Source organism: Condylura cristata, unplaced genomic scaffold (assembly GCF_000260355.1).
Source record: "Condylura cristata isolate star-nosed mole 26May11 unplaced genomic scaffold, ConCri1.0 scaffold00010, whole genome shotgun sequence".
In the NCBI taxonomy this organism is placed as follows: domain Eukaryota; kingdom Metazoa; phylum Chordata; class Mammalia; order Eulipotyphla; family Talpidae; genus Condylura; species Condylura cristata.
Window position 1 is genome coordinate 46,940,899 of NW_004567111.1, and position 23,356 is coordinate 46,964,254.

Sequence of the window (23,356 nt, forward strand, 5' to 3'; positions counted from 1 at the left end):
CTGGGTCAGACTAATTTAAGGGCCCAATTCAGTGACACAGTTGAGGTGGTCCACGGCTAAAGACATTTGTTGGCCTTGTTAGATAGGGTGTCTGGTCACCCAAAGACAACTGGTAAAGACTGTTAGGTGACAGGAGTACCCTCCAGTTTTAGTCACCACTCTGACTTGGTTACAGTCATCTGACAAAGCATATGGTTCACATTCAGATTAAAATTTCCCACAAAATGTATTCTGAACTCTTGAGGCTTTGCCTTTATTACTCAACTTCAATTTAATTTGGTTTTAGTCTGCAAATAACAGCCAAAAAACAGCACTCACAGGGGCAACAAAAATGGTTTGAAATGGTTGGGGTAAAAATTCAAAGCATGGTAAAAATAACTTTCTTTGACCCCTCAGAAAACATGATTTACAATGTTGGAAATTATTGAAGATTTCTGGTAATAAATGCCAATATGAAAATTTTCTGAATAAATGAAATTGACCTTTGTTATGATGCAGGTTTCCCCTGCTATTTGAAAGTAGAATGTTTCAATTTGGTATGATTTTATGGATTATTTTTTTGGGTCTGGAAATGCTCAAGCATTTTTCCATGTAAATTAATTGTAATAGTGTTTCTAGAGGAAATCATACAATATAGACATGTTCTACTTTTAGATGGAGGGGAAAGCTCCAACCAATTGATATTTTTATCCATCCCTCTCAGCCTCAGGTTTAACATAACCTTATGTTAAAACAAAAATGAGCCTGCACCCCTCTCGGAAATAAATTAATCCTAACTTGGTTTGATCTATAAAAGTGTGTGTGCTTGTATAATATATGTATGTATATGTAATATGTATGCATATGCATATATATATATATATATGATATACACATGTATACACGCATGAATATGGGTCCGAAGCAAATCTGATAATGAATGTTTAAAAGCCTAGGAGTTACATCTTCCTATACAGAATAGAATAATATATTCAATCCTTTCTTTGTCTTAAATCTTTACAAAAGAAAAACCTGTGCTCCAAAATGCTGATTCCTACCATCAGATCTGGGATATGATCCCAAACAGTTCCTAAAGCCCCAGACTCAGGATGATGCACACAATTAATGCAGAGGGCAGTGTTACTAACTTACAACACTTCACAACTAAAGTAGAAATTCAGTACATCTTCAGTGGCATTAACATAGTAGGAAAAGCTTGAGAAAAGTCTAATGTCCCAAAAACAAAATCTTCAATTTAAAAAACGCCTAGTCTACTGAAAGGTTCAAACATGAAGTATAAAGAAGTAGGTCACTGATCACCTAGATTATCAGCATTTACCTCCTTCTATATTCTAAGTTTGAATAGAATGAAAGAAGTAGTTTTATGCCACCACATTAAGATTGTAACATCCCCTGAAAGGTGGTAGGCATTTCTACATCATATTCTAATATTTTCTGTGTTACAGAAACTGGTAGGCACCAACCCTTGTATCCCCACAATAATACCTCTAGGTAAGTAGTATCCTTATTCTCATTTTGCATATTAGAGAACAGAAGCACACAGTTAGGAAGTGATTTCAGTCAATGAGAAGACTTGAATTCTTGAGGCATAATCCTAGTGTTAATACTCGTAACTATTATACTAAATCAGAGCAAGGAGAGACTGAATCTTGATAGAAAGAAATAAAAGATTTCGCTCCACTATATACAAGTAAATGTAGTGCTCTGTAAAGGTTATTTCTTTTCTAGAAAACATACCTTTACTAATTCCATGACAAGATACAATTCAGTTGGCACATCCATCTCTTCAATCAGAAGAACAATATTGGGATGTTTCACTCTTCTTAAAATGGACACTTCATTCTGGATCATGTGTTCCTGTCCAAGAAAACAGTTATCTTAGTATACACTTCAAAATATATGAGGCTGTAGTACAAATGAGTAAAACTATATTATCTGGGGATCGAAGGAGATGTATCTTGGTAAAATATCATGAGTATGTCATTTTGATATTCAAATAGCCTAGAATTTCCAAAAGATGTTGAAGGTCCTGAGATAATGCTAGTAAAATTGAGACTTTGTCAGGAGAACTATAATTTCATACAGAAAGGTGGCATGAAACTTAGTGCATAAAAGGAAAGTGAACAAGCAAACAAAAATAACATACAGAATAACAACCAATCATTCCAACTAATATTATTTCAGGCATATTTATAGCAAAAATTTGTCTATGAATTAGTAGATAACAGTGTCAACCAATATGGTACAATTAGGGTGAACTTCTGTTTATTTGGTAGCTCATTTTTGTGTTCCTCTCTACCCACTAGTGTAGTTTTGTAAAAATAAACTTTATACATACTTTGCCTCGACATTTGCTTTTCTTGATAATTTTCAAAGCATACTCCCTAGCTGTAGACCTGCAAAGAAAAAGGTGATTTTAATAAACATGATTTCAGATTTAATGGATCACTGTTTTAAGGAGTAATTTCTCACCTTATAGATCTTGCATCAAGGTGCAAATATTTTGTAAGTGCTCTCTTTCCCTCTTTTAATAAACAAAATATGTCAACCTAAGGGTCCAAAAACATGCTAACATAGAAATATCTAGAAAAAACTTGAGCTATAATGTTGTCATGTTTGTACTTAAACACTACCACTGCTACTGCCATACATAATTCCCCTTGCTAAGTTGTCCTGCCCATCCACTAAAGTGGAGTAGCCTGGACACACATTTCCAGTCCCTCTTGAGAATCTCTTTCCAGAGTGTGGCTGTAACAGTTTCCTCAATGGTTGTCACAGTCACACTGAAAACATACAAGAAGCAGTTCGTACTCTTTAGCCTTGTGTGGCATGGAAGGCTGAGGTTTACTGTAACTCACTAACGATGTATTTAAGTATATAGAGAAAAAGGGTAAAACCATTATCTGAGTTCTCTTTCACCTACTGAACCTTTGATGGCGTCTCATTTCCCTAAAAACAAAATGAAGGTGATGATTAAAATCACGTCACTGGACCCACTCTGGTGGCACAGTGGGTTAAAGCACAACACTACAAATTCAACAGCAGCTTCAGGAGCACAAGTTCAATCCTAGGCTAGGGAGCTGACCCATATGGCATAGCATCTACCTCTCTTGTCTCCCCCACTGCTCTCCTCAGCAATGTACATCATCAATCTGCCTGTTCTGCTCCCCACTCTATCTCTGGTGAATCCTCTCACTGCCCACGCACCTCTGGCTGTACCCAGTTCTGTATGTATAAATAAATTAAAAAAAAAAAATCGGGCCCTCTCCAGTGAGCTGTGAGTTGGAGCGCAGCACTGCAAAGCTAAGCCAAGCCTTGGCCTCTTTAGTGCAAGTTCCATCCTTGCCCCGGAGGTGATTCACATGGCGAGGCAGACCTCTCTTGTCTCGCCCACTGCTCCCCTCAGCAGTAGACATTGTCGTCTGCCTGTTCTACTCCCCCACTGTTTCTGGTGAATCCTCTCGCCGCCCCTGCACCTCTGGCGTGTACCCCAGTATGCATAAATAAATAAAATCTTAAAAAAAAAATTGAGTCACTTTCCCAACGCCACATGACTGAGTTTAAATCAAGGTTCTGAGTTCCTGAGGTCTCTGCTTCACAGATAGTCTAGGGAACACTGCCCCTTCTTCGTGGTGGATGTGGAAAAGAGGGCTTAGTCATTACCACTACCTTTAAATAACTTCCTAACTTCTGTTAATGTATTTTAAGACTTCACAGAGTTAAACACAATAGGATTATTTAAGGACACAATGAATACTTAATAATCATAATAACCCCTATTTACCAGCATTGCCATATCATTTATGGTGGGAAATCAAAAGAGCCTAACTTTTTACCTATGGGTAGAAAACAATTTTATGGATCCAAATGAGTACGAGAGCAGCAACAAAATTTTCAAACAGCACTTTTAAAATCTACAGAATAGAGAGTCAAAGAGGGATTTCCACATTCTATGATTAGCTCAACTGAATGACTTCTGTAGGCAAATAAAGACACCAGATATTAACAATATTTCTCAAGGGTGTTTTAATCATTTAGCATTCAGGTCATTTGCTTCTGAAAAAAAATGCTGCTCTACTAAACTTCCGCACCCTGCACTGTGCTAGCTTGCAAAAACAACAACAACAACAACAAAAAACCCCAAAAAGCAAAGTGTTATGCCTCTATCTGGTGAACAAACCTGGATGAATGGATCACTTTGAAACCCTATCTCCTCCACAAGAGGGCTTTGTGGTTCATAGGGGAGCAGGTAAAGCCCTCTCTCCACCTCCGGGTGACTCTCCTGTAGAATGTGGTACATTCAGAAGAGCCCAAGTGACTTCAACATTGTGACACAATGGAGCAAAGGGCTGGAGGGTGTCCCTGCCACTTGGCCTTTGTTGATTCTTCTGGCGCGTGGCCCGGCAGTGAGGCCAGGATGGAGCAGAGTGTGACTTGGCTTTGGGCTAAATGCAAGACATGGATAACTCAATGTCCTCACACAACCACCAGAGAGTCAGCAAGGCTCTGGGATCAGGGTGGAGAAAGAGGGAAAGTGAGTAAGAGGGAAACTCAAATATTAAACATTTATAACTATAAATGTGCAAGCAAATAGAAAAGTGAGAAAGTGAAATAAGACACAAGATGGGTTTCCTCACATCACAAAGGGCTCCAGGGTTCCTTTATGTAGCCTCTTCTTAAGAGGCTTCTACAGACTGCAAATTTGAAGATTTTAAGCACGAGAAAAACTAAAAGCTAAAAGTGTTTTGGGATTCTGTTTTCATTACAAAATTATGATAAAGCAAATGAGATTAAAATACACAGATGTGTTCCTATCTGGTTTGAAAGTTTTGTTCAATAGCAGCAAGGGGCAGAAGACTATTGCCCTGGCTACTTTAGAGAAAACCAGAAATCCCAGGCAGAGCCAGAGAACCACAGTGGAGCTTATGGCTCTGCTGGGCGCCTCCACAAAGAAATAGATGGACTTGCTGGTGTGGTGAAAAGTGTGGAGGGTTTCTTAATTTTGTGATTCCCCATATTTGCCATGTGAGCCTCCCTAACATTAAAGTGCTCAAAGCAAAGACCTAGGGTGCGACCATTAAGGCAGAATCTTCCTTTACAGCCAGCCAGACAAGCAGCAGAACCCCAAGGAGCAAGTGGGTGTACCGCCCACGGGATGCTGAGCAACCAGGTTATGTCCTCTGTCTTCAGTTGAGGGGAAAATACCAGCACGTCTGGGGTGCAGTGGCCCTAAGAGCTTACTGGAAAAAGGCTTTTTAGGTCCTCCAAGATGAATTTCCAAATTTTACCAAACTTGGAAGTAAATCTAGTTATTATTTGTGCTAAATATAGCTTAGAGGAAGCTGTCTCAACCCTAGTGATTCTCAGTTCCAAACCAGTTTCTCCCACCTCCTTGCGCACTAGGCAGTAGAACGCTTATAGAACGGGAGGCGGGCTTGTGTTGAAAATACTGGCAGGCATGGACTAACATTTTTTTATTATTTTTTGCTATCTCAAGGTTTCATGTAAGATGACATGGAAAAGGCAAAACAGCTCCTCAAACATTCCTCTGCTGTTGCTGCTACTGAGTGCTATACCAACCCTTTGTTTATGGTTCAAAGTCAAGCGTGTGGAGAGGAACTACATCTTATTTCTCTGGGGCCCCAGCTCAGGTCTGTACTAATAGGGGCTCCAGACTTGTTAAGCAAGTTGTAGAAACTCCCAAGGATGGTGGCAGTTAGAAAAGACAGGAAGACCCCATTCTCCCAAAAAGAGGAGTTAGCAAACAGCACCTTTGTTTACCAATTTGTCATAATAAATTCCAATCTCAATCTCTTCCATAAGAGGGTAGACCACCCCAGAGCAGAGTAGCAGATTGAGGCATTCCAGAATGTTCTGTCCAATATCTCTTAATGGAATTTTATTTTGAAAGTGACCATGGGCCTGAGGACTCTCACCCCCAGCAACCTCAGGAAAAGAAATAAGAAAGACCACCACTAACTCTCTGAGAGATCTGAGCTTCTTCACCATGATTCATCCTCCAAATCTCACTTCAAAAGGAAATGCCTTCCACCTATAGGAGCCTTGTCCTTGAGATTCTACAGCACAGGTGGATGAAACCCATTGACACTGGAGTCTCACTGGTTCCAGAAGGTCTGCGCCTGCCTCTGTTCATTGCTTAAGTCAGTGGTTTTGCTGAACAGTTCCTTCAGGTTTATAGATGGAGGGAGAGAGGGAGTTAGCAGCAGCTAAACTTTTCATACAGTTCTGAGGCCTACATTATGAAAAAAATGCAAGCATTGGGCCCTCCCTGGTGGCGCAGCGGGTTAAAGCACAGCACTAAGAAGCTTAAGCCACTTCCGCATGAGTTCGATCCCTGCCTACCTCGGAGGAGCTCCACATGGAGAGGCAGACCTCTCCTGGCCCACCCGCTGCTCCCCTCAGCAGTGTACTTCATTGATCTGCCTGTTCTGCTTCCCACTCTGTCTCTGGTGAATCCTCTCACCCTCCGCATCTCTGATCTGTACCCCAGTTCTATGTGAATAAATGAATAAATCTTTACAAAAAAAAATGCAAGCATTGCAGGAAGGAGGAGAGTGTAGAGCCACCTCGGTCCCACTACTCGGGACCCCAATGCACATACTCCTGTTGTGGATGTAACTAGCACACATGAGCCAGGAGAGCCCGAGATGAGCAGAACCTCTTCAAAAGCCTCTACCTGTGCCATGACCTGTCGCTAATGCATCTCAGCTCATTGAGCTTACCTTGGGGCATCTATAAAACACCTTCACCCACATGGTGCAGCAGACCTTTCCTGTCTCACCTGCTGTCCCCCTCAGCAGTGTACTTCATCGATCTGCCTGTTCTGCTTCCCACTGTCTCTGGTGAATCCTCTCTTCATCCCTGCACCTCGGGCCTGTACCCCAGTTTTGTTTGCATAAATAAGTAAATCTTAAAAAAAAAAAAAAGCAGAGAACAGCTCTGCCCACAACTTCATGCCTTAGGGGCTCCCAGCGGCCACTGGACAAATTACTACAATGGGACAGGGAGAAACCTAAGTGAGCCTGGCAGCCTCTACCAGAGGATGTGCTGGTACAGGACTGTGGGGGAAAAGGACCGTGTGCTTTGCTGTTGTATGCACTGTTCTAGGAAAATCTTCCCCGTGACAGCATGTTATTAACAGAGAGGGATGTAGTTGTTCTTGTCATACATATTCATTTTTCAAAACATGGCAGATTATACCCGCCAGCAGTATGTGCCATTCATAACATTCTTAGCTCGCTTTTATTTTCTTGGACCTCTGGAAAATATTAAAAGAATGTTGTGTGATACCTCTGGGGAGAGAGGGCATACGCCATATGTCCTTGTTCAGCAGGAGTAGAATACTAAGGCTTTTTGGAGCAATCTGGTGTTTAGACTCTGAAGGTTTATACAATGAGACCCAAGATGTGAACTCACACAAAATGAACACAACCCACACTAGAAATAAATAGATAATTTTGGAGGGAGAAATGAGAAATTTCTATTGTGGGAGCACAGTACATTTGGGCTGAAACCACAGCAATCCATGTACTAGCAAGAAGCGGCTCATGGCTGCCACGTCAGACTCAACAGATGATGAGCGCTGGCAAAAACCCAGATACCCCACTGTGGAAGGGCAGGGCAATATGCTGAAAATGGGATTTTCTACTAAAGTGGAAATAAATTTTAAGAGTTGAATATACAATCAGTAAAATAAAATATAAAATGACAAACACACCCTTGCGTCTATTTGTTCCAGGAAGAATGGTTTTTTCTAATTTAATTTGTTTTATTTGTATGCTTTGTGTGTGTGTGTTTGTGTGTGTGTGTGTGTGTGTGTGTGTGTGTGGTGAGTGTGACTCTGACTGTTTTAAGTCTGGAGCAAAGACGTCAAAATTGTGAATTCTGGATGAACCTGGCTCTATGTCTTGCTAATAACTCAGTAGCTTAGAGACCTTGAGCATTTAACTTTTATAGACTTTTTTTTTGGTCTAAAATGGAGATACAATAAAGTTATTGGATTGTTATGATAATTAAATGAACAGCATAAATGACAGACTTTGTATATAGTTTGTGCTCAGTAAACAGCAGCTGCTCCTGCTTGGGGAGAATGAGGTCCTGGAAAGATCTGTAAATTTGGCAGAAATGTGACAAATGATCAAGCTTCATGTTGGTTGTGGGACCATGAGGGAAAGAGTTGGGGGGAAAAGTGATCAGCAATATCAACTGGAGGATTTTCAAGCTACTCTTCTTCATGCCTTTCTCTCACCAATGGCGGCTACAGTGGGATGCTGTCAGGAAGCCTCAGCCAGGCGGGATTTAAAGAGGAACAGAGTTTGGGCTCCACTGTAGGACAATAGCATAATGATGTCTCCACAACCTTAGTCAGGGAAGCTTCTTCCAAAGAGTGATGACATACATACAGAGAACAAATGAGTCGAGAACTGCCAAACTAAAACCTCTTGTGGTATATGAGGCTGTAGGTAGACCTCCAGCTCCCAAATGGCAAAATCTGTGTTATTAAATCAAAGCCCTTGGAAAAGAACAAATTCTGGATCTTCAAGTTAATGCTTCCAGACTAAGGTGCCCTCTTTGATTGGCAGTGTAGACGAGGGAGATGACTCTCCTACGGTGTGAAGGACGTAGCAGGGTACACAGTCCCACTGGGGACAGAGAAGAGCAGCTGGGATTCATGAAAACCCCAGTTGAGGGGCCCTAGAAAGCAGGTGAACACCTTCCTTTGGGGAATGAAGTGAGTCCTCCCTGACTCTGCTTACCAGTTCTGAGAAGCTGCTGGTTGACCATATCTCTATAAAGGACGCACGGGCTCAAGAAGTGAATTGGAAATCTAACACTGGATTCATGGTTTGAGGACACTTTAGTAGGAACTATCATTTCATCAGTTGTCACCTCTTTTTCTAGTCACAGTTACTGTCCTTGGCTAGGTACCAAGAACCCTGGGCATAAATCTTCTACTCTAAACTCTTCCTCTGGCTCTGCAAGAGCATTTGGATCACTCACTTTGAAGCATCATAATATATTAAACATCATTTTTGTTGAAATCAGTATTCTGCAGTTCAAGCTCTTCAAGATTATTATATTTAATTTTATGATAGTACAAATTAGAAGCATTTACTTCATATAAGGACCTTTTGACCTCTGCAGTATCCCCCAAAATTTTAGGGAAAAAATCCCATTATTTTTTTTCAAACAAAATACAAGGACTTATAGGAAAGATCTGGCAAAGTTTTGCTGAGTACATTAAAAAGAAAAATCAAAGTCCTTAATTTATAGATTGTCCCCAGGAATCACTACATTTTTCAAATCTGTTGTTAGATGAGGTTTTCTTTCTTTTACATTTTTTTTCCATCTGGGGTTGAGACGTTAACCTATTCCATATGTGCCAGAGACTGCAAATAAAGACACAACCTTAGAAAATATAATGCCAAATGTTTCCTTTAAAGTCCAATGCAAATGACATCTTCTCACCTTTCTACACATTCCTTGACAACAGCAAAATTTCCATCTCCTATTGTCCTTCCGACTTTATATCTTTCTGTTATTGTGGCTGGAATCTGGAAGCCTTCCTCCGACACTTCTGAAAGAGTCATTAGTATGTTTTTATTGGTAGAAAAGGGAACACAGATGTTGCACAAAGGAGACATTTAGAAGTATCATCTAATAGACTGGAACTGATTCAGAATCAATATGTCATTTTCTGTAGAGTGAAGCAAAGCCCCCCGCTGACACTATATACTCAACAGTCTTTACTAAGACAAATGATAAACTAAAAGGAAACCTTAAACGGATGGGTCCACTCCCACCTATGGAAAAGCACCTTATGCTTTCTGTTGTGAGGGCTGGGGTGGAGGGAGTCTGAGGAAGAAGTTTTGTTCTTTATTTCATGCCAACTTGATCAATAGCATTGACTGAATATAGCCATACTGTATTCAGATGAATGACATTCCTAAGGAAAGCTAGGGAGGAAAATGCAGTTCGAAAGGAACTTTGAGCTGCTCAACATATACAAGCATGAAAAGTGCCTGCTGTTTGGACACATAGCTTTCCTACATCCTGAAATGGAGATCTCCGTAAAATTCCTTATGAACTAAGCTCTGATTGCCACCCCTTCCCAGTATCAATGAGCAGATTTTCAACAAATGTTCTCACCAGCAGCCTGCGTAGCAGATGTTGAGTTAAAATTGCAATATCTATTATGTCTGTGAACAGAACAGTTTTGTAGTTTCAATTATGTTAGTGCCACTAACACAACGCATTTTCCCCCTTTAAAATGTATTTTGAAATATTTTACAAATGCCTAATAATGATTTAAATATCTAAGGCCATAAAACTAAATAAGCCAAACTTAGGTCACATAAATATACTGGATAACCTTTAACATCTTAGGGATGTAAAAAGCCTTTTATAGCCCAGCTCTAAAATTTACATGCTTTAAAGTTATAAATCCTAGCTCTCCCTCAGGCAACCTGAATTCAAAATGTGATGGAAGCCTAGTATGCTTTCTTAATGTGTTCTTATTCTGACCTTAAATCACAAACTGAGACTAAATACTTCTTTTCAAGGTAAAATCCAAGCCTTTGGTGTAGGTGGTCAGTGGGCTTTCTTGGTGAATTTTGTTTTCTTGTTTAGTCTGTATGACTGAAGATCAATAAATGGATATTCACAGTCTTCAGACAACTGCTCTAGCCCCCTTACTCTGATTCAGGATTCTAGAGATGGATGCAATTTCTAGAAAGTGCTGTACAAATGAGGGCATTTGCTGCTGCCACTTTTTTGCTCTTGGCATTTGTGCAGCCTCTTTCTCTCTTTATAGGCAACATGTTACTCCATTAGAACCTATCACAGTGGTATACAGAATGAAGTGAAAATTAGAGCCAATTACTCCCTACCACTACCACCATCTTATCCCCAAAGTCACTCTTTGCCTCTGAAGGACTTAAGTTGAGGATTTCAGTCTACTTCAGGTGAATTAGAAAAGATGGTTAGAGAAGTTTCAGAACCATCACAGAGCTCTCACATTTACAGCACGTGTCTCAGGTGGCAAGGTCTTAAGGTTCTTTATCACCTGGATTACAAGAGTAGCCATTTTTGGCTGCTTGGGGGTGGGGAGGGGGATGTTTAACTCTTGGACTTGGAAATGGAAGGAGATACTTTCATCCTTCCTTCCAGTGGGAACATTCCCTAAAGAATCCATCTCGACCAAATGTCTTGGAAACTATTTTTCCCTGAATATTTATAAAATGTATCTTTTAGGCTTTTAGCTAAGAAGGTTTAGCCAATAGCTCAGCCAAGGACCATGTCATTTTATTAGGTAAATATAATACATTGCAACAAAAGGGACTCCTAAAATGGCTAGTTGATATTTTCGGAAATACAAAAATGTCTGATAGTGGATGGTTGTCAGGAAGTAATTCTGTATGAATCATAAATCTCACTGAATAAAATCAAAGTGCTTCCTCCACCTCCAGGTACTTTGGGAAAATTAAACCATTTCATTTATAACAAATAAGGTAGATGATTTTTTCATAATATCTTGATGATAGTAGTTTTATATTTTTCTAAATACTTTCCCATAATTGATTTGAGTCTGATAACTACCCCTAGAGAGGAAATAAACATGTACTACAATCTCCATTGTACAAAATAAGAACTTAGATGTAGAGAGTTGAAGAGGTTTATCCAAAACCATCCAGTGAAACCATGAAAAATGTCAATGCTTAAATGTAGGCTGTCTGACCACATCACAAAAGAAATCAATTCTAAAAAGCATTAGCTTAAGGGACCAGGAATACTTTTGCAATTACCACCAATTAATTCTTTGTGAAAAATCATATTTTCACATGTTGAGTTCACATATGAGTACCTCAGCAGGGCTATAACAGTCGTCAACAGATTAAACTGTCTTTAATATGTTAAAAGTGAAAAGAATGTGGGATAGATATTACACCCCTTTTTATTTTCAGAGTGGGCAACATCTTGCCTTCTTAAGATCTTTACACCCTCAGAGGATGTGAAATGTCTTCAAATCAAGTTAATGCTCTTTTTAGGTTCAAATAAAATAGACACTGATCCCCTATGGGGGCCTTATTAATCCTATCCTCTTGCCATTGACCCTTATGAACTCCTCCATTTATCCTGCTTCAGAAGTTACAGGTTCCTGGAGTGAATATAGCCAATCTGTCCTCTGTCCCTTCTACAAGCTAAGCGACCTCCACAGCACCACATTCCATGCATGCTCACCACCTTCTCCAGGTCCATCATTCTCGTCCATCGAACTGCAGACTTTGGTGGACGCAAGTGAAGTAGAAGAGCCTCCATGTTGAGAGCTCTGAAAGGAAACAGAAACAAAGAATAAAAACACATGGTCAAATCATTCAAGTCTCCAGGTGCTACATCCATCCCAGAATCTCAAGAGATAGCTGCACCCACCACCAGGAAGATTTGGCTATAAATTAGGATAGGGAGGGTCTTACTTAGACTATTCAAGCAGGATCACCTCTTCTCCTATCCCATGAACCAGTAGGTGGTATTAACTGTGAAAGCTTAATCATTGTAAATTTGGAATTTCTTTGACTTTCTATTCATTTTTCTCAAAATTAGCACCTTTTAGCTCACTGTTTAAGTTTGGCAGATTTTAGGTATCTCACCTCACACTTCCAGTCTATCTGCAAACAGGCCTCAAATATGGCGCCATTCTGATCTCATCCAACACTTTTTCTATTCTTACAATAGAAAAAAATTTCTCTTCAGTCTGTTTCTATGGAATATCCTAAAAAAAATTCAGCATTACCACATCCTTGAAGAAGGCAAAAGAGTGGGTTTGTTAATTCCACCTTGAGGTAAAGACACAAGCACTCATTAGGTTATTGATATATTAAATATTACACAAGAAGTCTAGCAAAAATGGGAACAAAAGCCTAAACCTGCTGATTTCCTTGTATTTTTAGTGTATTTTGACCCAAAACCTGCGAAAACAAATAGGGTAACAACTAAAGTAGAAAGCCCAGAGGAGAATATCAAACATTTAATAGTATGATCAGCTACAGGGCAGTACTTTAACAATGAACATTTCCATCTCTGCTCTTATCCCTGGAGAGACAATTTTCACATTTCATTGCTATTTCTAAATAGTGAACACAGCTTGTCCTAAAAGATCTTCCTTCTGTTTCCCTGGGTTTATCCACTTGGTTGGCCTGATGGGAGCAGGAGGCGGTGAGGGGGTGGCATTGGCGCATGGTGCCGGCTGTCTGTGGAGCAGAGAGAAGGGAAAGAGCATCTGTAGTTGAATTAATAATGAAGAGGTAGTGAGAAGCAATGTTGGCCTATTTTCTTCTGCTTACCTGTCTCCCTTCAACCTCCTCCCGATTCCATCCAGCCTTAATTGTACACAAAGAGGGAGAAGCTTTATAGAATGATTTATGTTCAATAATACCTCACATAGGAAGTTCAAAGGTCTTAGATTTTACCAAATAGATAATATATTTGGGGAAATGCTACTTAAATCACTGCAGGGTCACTTGATTCAATTTTCATGGAACTTTTTCCTGGATGCTCCTAAGATGAGCATGTTCCACTGGGAGAACTCATGGAAGCTGATGGCTGACACAATAGGAATAAATATTAAATTCATGTTTCTTTATAGGACATTATAGAAGCTTTGTGATTACTCTAGTCCACATCCAAATGGCACCTCGTGTGTATGATGTGCGCTTTATTTTCCCATATTGTAAGAATTCCCCATCAATCAGGTTACTTACAAGCTCTTTTCCATTCTTTCTCATGAAGCCTCACTTTGCAACCAGCAGCACACATTCACCCATGACACGCTAGAAAGAGGGATTCAGATCACATGGTGACCCAGAAACAGTTTTTCTCTGTATAACACTGTGTAGTCATCACGGACTCTGCTGAAGGCACTGTAAATGCATGAGCTTCTAAGTCACGCTCTGCTGACTTTTACGGATGTCTGTTTGTGAAAACCTTGTATTTATAATATTGGAATGGGAGGCTGAGACAAGGCAGATTTATGATGTTGATGTCTGGAGAAAATAAACATTAACATTACCACCTTTGAGAGGAAGGTGTGTGTTTTTCAGAACAGTGGGATCCTTTATTCCTGTGCCATTGCTTCTCCCATAGACATAATGGTGTTGCAGCAGAAAAGCAGTAGGTAAATGTCTAAGATGCAGATCTTCTCTTCTGAGTTTTCTGATGCTTGAATTTCTTCCAGCAGCATAGCAAATGGTGTTTAATAATGTAGACACATTGTGGTTTGGGGTGGCAGGTGTTGTCTTGTCATATGGTGTTTAAAATTTTAGAATACAAAGACATTCTTTCATCAAACAGCAGAATTAATAGACTAGCGGCATGTTTCATCACAAAGATGTCCACAATTTATGTACTCATTCCCAAAACTTGTTCTTTTAATAAGAACATCAAATAATCAATCTAGAACTCTGACCCAAAGTATATGAAAACAGCTTTTTAAGCTGTTGTATTCTATAAACTTATTGGATATTTTTCACTAAACTGCTTTATCAACTAATGAATTACATTTTCAACAGTGCCACCAAATGTCTGATGCCCTGAATGCTTGCCACAATGCCAGCTGTGTTTTCTCTGCCTTCTGAACAAAAAGCCCTCAAGGTTTTTGTTTTTTTTTTTTTAATCTCTGGGGGGGAAAATAGGGTTCAACACAAGTTTGCTAATATTCAAAATTTCTTATTTTCAATTTTAGATTTGTTGAGAATGAACTGTCATTTTAAATTTCATGCTGTTTGAGGGTAACAGACAATTTTAATTGAAAAACAATTATAAATAAGGTATATTAATATATCCCTTACTCAACTGAAAGCTTCCACTTTACCTGTTATGCTTAATTGGACTAAAAAATTTGATTTCTATTGGTGTTATCTTTTGTTTTCCCCAAAGACAGACAGCATTACACATTTTCCAAAACAATGACCATTTATGTATTCAAGCAATTTAAAGGAATGGAATGGACCTTGAATATTGCCTACTCTATCCTACTTCTACCCAGAAATCAAATCTCTGCTACAAAAATCCTGACTATGTGGTCAAGTAGACCCTGACTAAATACTGCAGTATTGAACACTATTTCCCGTGGTAGCTCTTTAACTGCTAATATAAGGCAAAGTAAATTCTTTCTTAAATTAGGTTGAAAAGACATTCCTTTACATTTCCCATTTTTTTTTTTTTTTTTTTTTGGTCCCAGATCTCACCTCTGGGGCCATCAGAACAGATGGAAACCATTTTTCCTAAGACAGTGCTTCAGATACAGTATTCCCTGACTTAATTCATCGCTTCTTGGAAACTGCAACTTTAAACAGAATGACATATAACAAAACCAGGTTCTCAAATAATGAACATAGTCCACCCACTTGTACAGCATCACCAGTACATTTTCCCCCTCATCATTGTTACAATGAAACTACTTGAACAAAATGGCTTTAATGGAGGACCTGCTGCATGTGGAAATAGTTACTGGACCCTTCTGTGTTTTTTCAATTTGAATATTCCCAGTTTCTTTAGTTGTTAATCATGCAAAATCTTCATCACCTTTTGATGCTTCCGGTGGAGTGACACAATCAGTTGTTACTCCCTCTCTTGTGATTGTTGGTGCTCAAAACTGTATGCAAAATTTATACAATGCTATAAAAACAGTGGAACTTTAATAAAAACAAAGCAACAAACTGAAGGTAATATTGTAGGTGCACCCTGATCAGCCCAGAGCAGAAAACATATTTTTTTTTCTTGTGAATAGAGAATGAATGCATTTGAGATCATACTGACTTATTGATAGAGTCATAACATTTAGTCATTCCATGAGCTTAACAGTTGGACTGATCATTCTATTTTACATTTGAGATGTTGGAGGTTTCCATCAAGTCTAGAACTTCAGTTACTCATGTTAAATGTCATTTTATTACATTCACATCCTTCCAGCTGGTTATTTTGAGTTCTGATTTGTCACCCAACATTTTTGTTCTCTCTCCCAGTTGAAGTCATTAGAATCAGATTGGCTCTTTGTATAAGTTTGCTACTAATCCTAAATATACTTAGAGCTGAAACATTTTAGTTATTATCCTTATATCTGATTGAATGATTTTGAAAATAGGAAAAGGTGCAAGTTCTATATTCTTTAGAATTAACCCAATGAGATTAAATCAACCTTTATGACCAACAGACGCTAAGAAGTCCACTTATATTTTTGCATAATTATATATGGGTTTATCTATTATGTTTTCTAAGCAGATAAAACATTTTATAGTGCATATACTTATAAGATTCTGTTTTCTTTAGTAAGTTTGCTAATTCTAAGACATCTGGATATACAATAAAAAACATAGTTATTTTAGAATTTAATGCAATTAGCTGCTCTAGAGATATTGTGACATTTGAAATGTCATCACCTCTCCAAGCAGATCTAATGGGAACCATGTGGGCAGGTTCCTGGCACCTGGATGCTTTTATGGCACACCTTCATAAAAGCACTGCCCTAAGTAAGAACACATCCTAAGTGTAGCTATTTAACTTGGGATCATATAACAGATGGAGAACATATCACACTTTTTTGAAGTAAGTGAGAAATCTGACATAACAGCTCTAACCATATTTTACCAAGATGTATCTGATGACGATGTAGAAAAAAAAAAACAGTTCATTTTAAATATAAAAGTATGAGTTAGTCCTGCTATTTGTATTAATGGTGTCAATCAACCAGAGTCCATTCCATATAAAGATTTCAAAAGTACCAATTGGCCCAATGGATCTAATCAAGGTAGAAAACTCTGACTAGGTAACTTGAGCATTGGCTAAATAATTGTATTGTTTCTAATTCATATTTTACTTAGGCATACAATTATTATTTTGTTAATATTGAGCTGGAAAACAAATTTAAAAAATCAGAAATCAACTTAACCAACTTTATAAAGGAAACAACCAATGAATACATAACAAAAATACACAGTTGTCTAGGTACTCTTGACTTGAAGCTTACAGAAACTCTAAAGAATGACTTTGTGTAATAAAATTGAATATAATCCTTATACAGTGAGCTTGAAATCCATAGTATTATTTATGCATATAGAAAAAATCACACGTTTATTTACTTTCCAAGTGAATGTGGACCAATAAGTTGATGACATCGAGCTTCAACTCTGAGAGTTCCATTATTTGAAACAAGGTACAAAGGGGTCTCCTTTTCCAAATCCCCCTTGTCTGCATTCTTCACAGTAAGTTTAGCCAAAATAAAGTTTATGGGATGGATAATCATGTGGGTAACAGAAATGACTTTTGAAAACTGCAAAATGTTACAAACATTTGGTCAAAGCTTTTAAAAAACTGGAGAACTGTTACTACAAAATTTGTTTCTCTTACAGAAAGAGAAAATGAAAGTGGGGATATTGTCATTAAATCTATATTTAGTAGTCACAGAAGCCAAGAATACAAGATAAATGTATTTATTTACATTTCTATTGTATGAGGCAGTCTTTTAGTCTCTCTTTTCTAGTCACCATAATCAGGCTAAGACCTATAAATTAGGATCTGAACTATTGTCTTTAAGAGATACGGGTGGTGAAGGACACGCTGACTCCTTTTATAAGTTTCTCTTCAAGAAATCAAGAGTTTGGAAGGGGACCAGGAAGCAATTTAGTATATCTCCTCTCAATAAAATAATTCTATGATTTACTCCTCAGCTGGGATTCCCAGCGTGTGAAGAAAGGAGTTCCTTACTTTTCCAAGCACTAGCTGCCTTTTATTTTAAACTCTACTATACATATATCTATGTATATATATATATATATATATATATATGTGTGTGTGTATATATATATATATATATATATATGTGTGTGTGTGTATATATATATATATATATATATATATGAAAATATAAACACAATTTGGAATTTTATAAATTCGCAAACATTCCCCCATTTGTACCTCTAGTCTTTACAGTATTGATTACACTTAGGTTATCAAAGCAATACTAAAAAGAATCAATTAAAGTAAACTGTAGTTTTAAAGTTAAAATAAATCTAGTAGAAATGTTATATTTAAAGCCAGAATTTTGATTTTGTATAATAACTTAAGAATAAAATTTATTGTACCTACATCAGTAGAAATTTTTCTCTCTCTTATACTATTTTATGGATAAGTAGATTATGGATTATTATTCTAAATTAAAGCTGGAGAATCAAGTATTTTATTGTTATCATTATCTTATACATTTTTGCCCCATAAATTAGACAACTTCAGGAAAAATGAATTCAAGTCTGGGAGATAGCTAAAATGTTTTTTGAAAAAGTGCACGGCAATTTTTTTTTCAACCAGTTGCCAATTTGCTGGAAAATTTACCCTCAAGGTAGCTCTGAAAGTGCATTAATGATTTTAATGTAACCAAATGAAATAAAATTCTTCATCAGATAGTATTCTTATTTTGTTCTCAGGATTTTATACTTGAGATAATGTCATGTAGTTAGTTCTATTTTGCAATTTCTCAAGTATCACTTGCTGATGTTCATTATATCACGAGTGTCATAAATATGAAAATAACCTTTACCCTATGCGGTCATTTTAATTTCAATGTCTAGTTACCAAGTTTTCTGAAAGAATTCACTGAACAACATAGCAGATTTTTCCTGTTTATTATGTATGTAACCTAAGGTGATGTCACAAAGTTAACTTTGACAGGAATTAACAGAGTCCAGTGAAACACAAGGTACTACATTTTACAGTGAAACCACAGCACAAAGGAACAGAACTTTAAAAATTAGTTAAATGAAACATTTCAGCACTCAGCTCTATAAGATTCTGCTGATGGCTCCTATTACTGGTGGAATTTAAACCTATGGCTGTTTAAAACACTTTAACACCAACTACTGTTTTAAAGGGAATACAATTACTCAAATTGTAAGTAAAAAGTATGTCAATCATTTTATAAAATTTTATCCAAATTAACATTCATAATATATTAAAAGGTAAAAAATTTCTTAGAACAAATAAGTTCAGTTCCTTGCATTGTTAATGAATATAATCTTAAAAAAAAAACTTTAGAAGAAAATTAACCTTAATAATTTTTCCTTAACTTTTCAGATACCTCCTACCCTGGCTTTAAAAATATTTTGTGGCCATTTATAACGCAAACACCCATGTATTACATGCATCATTTATATTATCTTGGAATTTATCATCTTTACTAAAATGAACCACATTTTAAAGACACTATCTATCATGCACCCTTAAAAATTATAGCTAGAACCTCAGATTTCCTATCTTTTCCATATGCGTTACAGGCATAAAATTACAAGTATTTTTCAGTTGACAGTATAATAGACTGCATTGAATTCAATATACCTCTAATTTTCACACTGTACTGTGGGATATCTCAAATACAGTTGTCATTAACATGCACAATTCGAAAAGCTAAAGCAAATATGCATAAATAGCAAGTGTATATTTATAGAGTAAATTCAAAGAACATCAGCCAGTGTGTGTGCGTACATGTATGCATACACACTTACATGCATGTATATATTTACACACATACACTTATAATATGAATTCATAACTAGTAAGGTTACTATTCAAAATATGCCAGCAGTTTAAAATAGTGTTTTGCAAAAAAAACATATAAAATTGCTTTATAGGTTATCTGGCTTTGTTACTCAACTTCAAATATAGTTTAGATTCTGTTCTATTTGTGCTTCAATATAAATTTGACTACTCAGAACCCTCCAAATTAGTACTTCCTTTTTAGTGAATTTATGATTGACAATATCTTCAATAAACACATATTAAATTGATGATTGTATTCAATCATTTCATTAACTGGATATCAGATATATAAACATAAATGTGTGCTTATATTTCATTGTTAATGCAATGTTGTATTTGTCTGAATATCAAATGTTTTTTAACCTGGATTCCAATTTTTTAAAAATAAATCAGTACATCTGAGTATTTGGAATCATTTTGCCATAGTAACTTAGCAAACTACTTTTGAACTTAAACATGATCCAACATTGCAGCAATTTATGACTTTTTTTTATGTATTTCCATAAAAGCCAGTAACTTATAAAGCTATATCACAAATATTAATTTACTATTATTTCTGGCCTATACACATCCACAAAGACTTCTATAACACATTTACATACACACTGAGCCTTACAAATTTACATAAACACCCACACATCTGTATAGATATATGGCCACAGGTGAAAAATTTAGTAGTCCAATGACAAAAATATGAAATTATTTTTCAGAAGTATTATTTTATGTTTTCTTCCATTTTTATTAAGAAATGTGGTTTTTAGTGTCCACTGTCTTTAAAAAAAGAAAGAAAGAAAGTAAAAGCCATAATTGTACAGTTGACATAACCACCATGCCCCTGCTAGTTAATGAAGGAAACACATGGAGTATATAAATGCTGGTTCAGAATGCTTTTAGAGGGTGTATTTGATTTTTTTATTTTTAGATGAGCCAATATATGAACACAGGGATGTGTATAGTTGGGTAGAACTTTAAAGTCTATAACAGTGTAGAACATTGTGGAATTCCCTCCCCCCCGACACTTTATTGATTAAGCAAGACATATCACATGACTTTCAGGACCAGTCTTTTGAATTCACACTGAACTTCAAACTTGAAATTACTAAATTTTGTATTTCTAAAATGCTGAAAGCAGAAAAAATATGTACAATATCTTTTTTATGATAGTTATCAAGAAAACATGATTGATATTTTGAAAAAATACCAACCAAAATTTTAACTAGAGCAAAATGACTTCAAAGCAATTTAAGGTTTACCATAGGACAAAAATGCATGACTTTTTCTGGAGTTCTCTCCAGCTCAACAGAACAATTTTAAAATTCATTGTCTAATTTTTTAAAAAGAATTCTGTAAGTAAGTAAATCTTAAATACCTATAAATCACTGATTTGGTTCCACCAATGAACTGAAAACTGCTGGTTAGTTGTTAAGGATTTTTCAAATTTCTTCTGTAGCATAATGGAATTACACTCTGCATAGAAAGAGATCTCAAAGTCTATAAATGGTGTGCTATTTCAATCTCTTAGGGACTTTAGTTTCAAAAGTAAATGATATATATTGCCCCTGAACAGTCCTTTAATAAAAGTCATATGTTCAAAAGATTAAATGCTATGGAATAGCATTTCCCTTGGAACTGCTTGAATGGAAAGCTGGCTATGATATCTATCGGCAATTAGTACAAGTCCAGTTTCTTTTTGCCGTGTCTAAACAAAGCCATGGGCTTCATATCAATTGGCAATATCTGCCACTTATTCAGAACAAATAGCATTTATTGGACCTCTCTAAGCAGTAGTTGTCTATAAGATTGACAGTGCAGGGAAGTTAAAATTATTGGAATTTATTTTTGTTATGGACCATCTACCCCACCAGATTCCAGTTAACTGTTCCACTGCTTTCTTTGCATTTCTGACAGTTCAGTCAAATACATACTAATCCTTTATGGACTCAACTGTATTAAGTAATGCATTTTACAAAGACATAACTAGAACAGACACCAGCATAGGCAACTTCACAGATGTTTACTGTTTCAGTTAAAACAAAGCAGCCTTTTGATCTCAGCAGGAGTCTCTGTTCATTTCTATTAGAAACAGTTTTAAAACCTGAAGTCTGGAACAGGTATTATTATGAACTGTTCTTTCAAGATGGAATGGTTCAGTTTGTGGTTCCCAAATAACTTGCCAGAGAAGTGTCTTTCTCCTCAATAGACAGGATAATGAGGCACTAATTATTATAAGGTTATGTTTTCAAATGCTGTTGGCTTGCCTGGACTATTTCTGGTTTTTTTTTTTTTTTAACCTCTTTTGGTTGAAATATTTTGTTTCACTTAGAAAGTGAGATGGTAACATATGTAACTATAAACCAGATGGTAAAAATTGATAGTTGAACAATTTATCAAGGAGATAAATTGATAGCGTTTAAACAGAATATTACAGTGGCATTTCTCTCCATCTTAAATCATTTTGTTTTTCAATTCAGTTTTCAAGTAAAATTTGAAAAAAAAAAACAAAACAAAAAAAAACTCAAGTAAAAGCCTCCAAATGGCATCATACATTTTTAATTTATCACCTACTGAGATATGTCAAACCTATAGACTACCAAAACCATGCTTCATGAGTCTTAAATTGTTAGTATTTGAACTAGTAAAAATAAATGACTACTTGGCTATGGCTTGAATACAACAGACCATATACATGAAATTAATTTTAACATTCAGACTTTAAAATAATTATTTTATTTTTAAGCAAAGCTAACTATATATATATATATATATTTAAATAAAGGACTACAAGTGCAGAATTAGTAGGTTAATGTTTAACAATGGGTTCTAGTTACAGACATACTTGGTTTTACACAAAAGGAGTTTTGCATATGAAAATTTCCAAAATATCAGAAAGATCCAAGATATATCATAATGGAAATTTAGATATTTGGGGTCTGATTTGTATATCACCATTTGAGAGAATTCTGTTTTTTTAAGTTGCTTTTGTAGAACAAGTCCAGACATGTTTTATTTGAATCTATGTGTAAAAAGAATTTCATAGATTCAGCCTTTACACATTTCAAATATGACATTTATGGTTACAAGAAGGAACTAAATAATTTATAGCAATGCCACTGAACAAGTTCTTCATAATGGTATGTAGCTTAATGTATATTTATGCTGTCTCCAACAATAGATAATTTAACAAATAACATTTACTTGACAACATAAACAGGGAAACTTCCTAATGCCTAAGTCCTCCTTAGTTATGACCTTATATGCTGATATAAGGATATTTACATACCAAATTATAATTGAAATAAAAACCCTGCTACAGAAATATAACTGTAACGTTACATCATTAGCATGTTTTTCTATCCATTATTGGATCCATACATGAAATTCATTAAAAGTCAGGTCTCACACAAAATTCTCCATAACTGAGCCTGTGTGAGCTCAAATTTACCCCAACCAATGTAGATTTTTTTGTTTAATTTTTTGCAGGGATTAATATCATGAATATAAAATACATGTGTATTTAATTTTATACAATTTGATCTTCATAATTCAAGATATGCAAAGCTCTTTTGTGTGTTTTGCTGTTAGACTTTCACTTAAGAAATGGGAAACCTTCACCCCATCACAAACCATACACATAGCTCCATTGTTTCTTTTACACTGAGTCTCCTACTGAATCCAAATCATCCGAAGAGAGGGGTTGATACAGGTCCTGTAAGATGAAGGGCAGTATAGATTTGTTTACTTGGCATTCTTGGGT

General features: G+C 36.4%; 1 protein-coding gene across 6 annotated transcripts in view; it reads right to left on the reverse strand.

Annotated features, from left to right (window-relative positions):
• DCLK1 (doublecortin-like kinase 1) overlaps window positions 1–23,356 on the reverse strand; it is a 322,359-nt gene that overhangs the window by 47,756 nt on the left and 251,247 nt on the right. For 3 of the 6 annotated variants that reach the window (XM_012723242.1, XM_012723241.1, XM_012723239.1), the window contains exons 7-10: window positions 12,262–12,349; window positions 9,490–9,598; window positions 2,339–2,396; window positions 1,738–1,857 (exon numbers count right to left, since the gene is read on the reverse strand). In XM_012723242.1, coding sequence (XP_012578696.1) covers window positions 1,738–1,857; window positions 2,339–2,396; window positions 9,490–9,598; window positions 12,262–12,349 — 375 coding nt within the window. The remainder of the gene's footprint in view (window positions 1–1,737; window positions 1,858–2,338; window positions 2,397–9,489; window positions 9,599–12,261; window positions 12,350–23,356) is intronic. The other 3 variants (XM_004680202.2, XM_004680203.2, XM_004680201.2) reach the window with 1 other exon arrangement.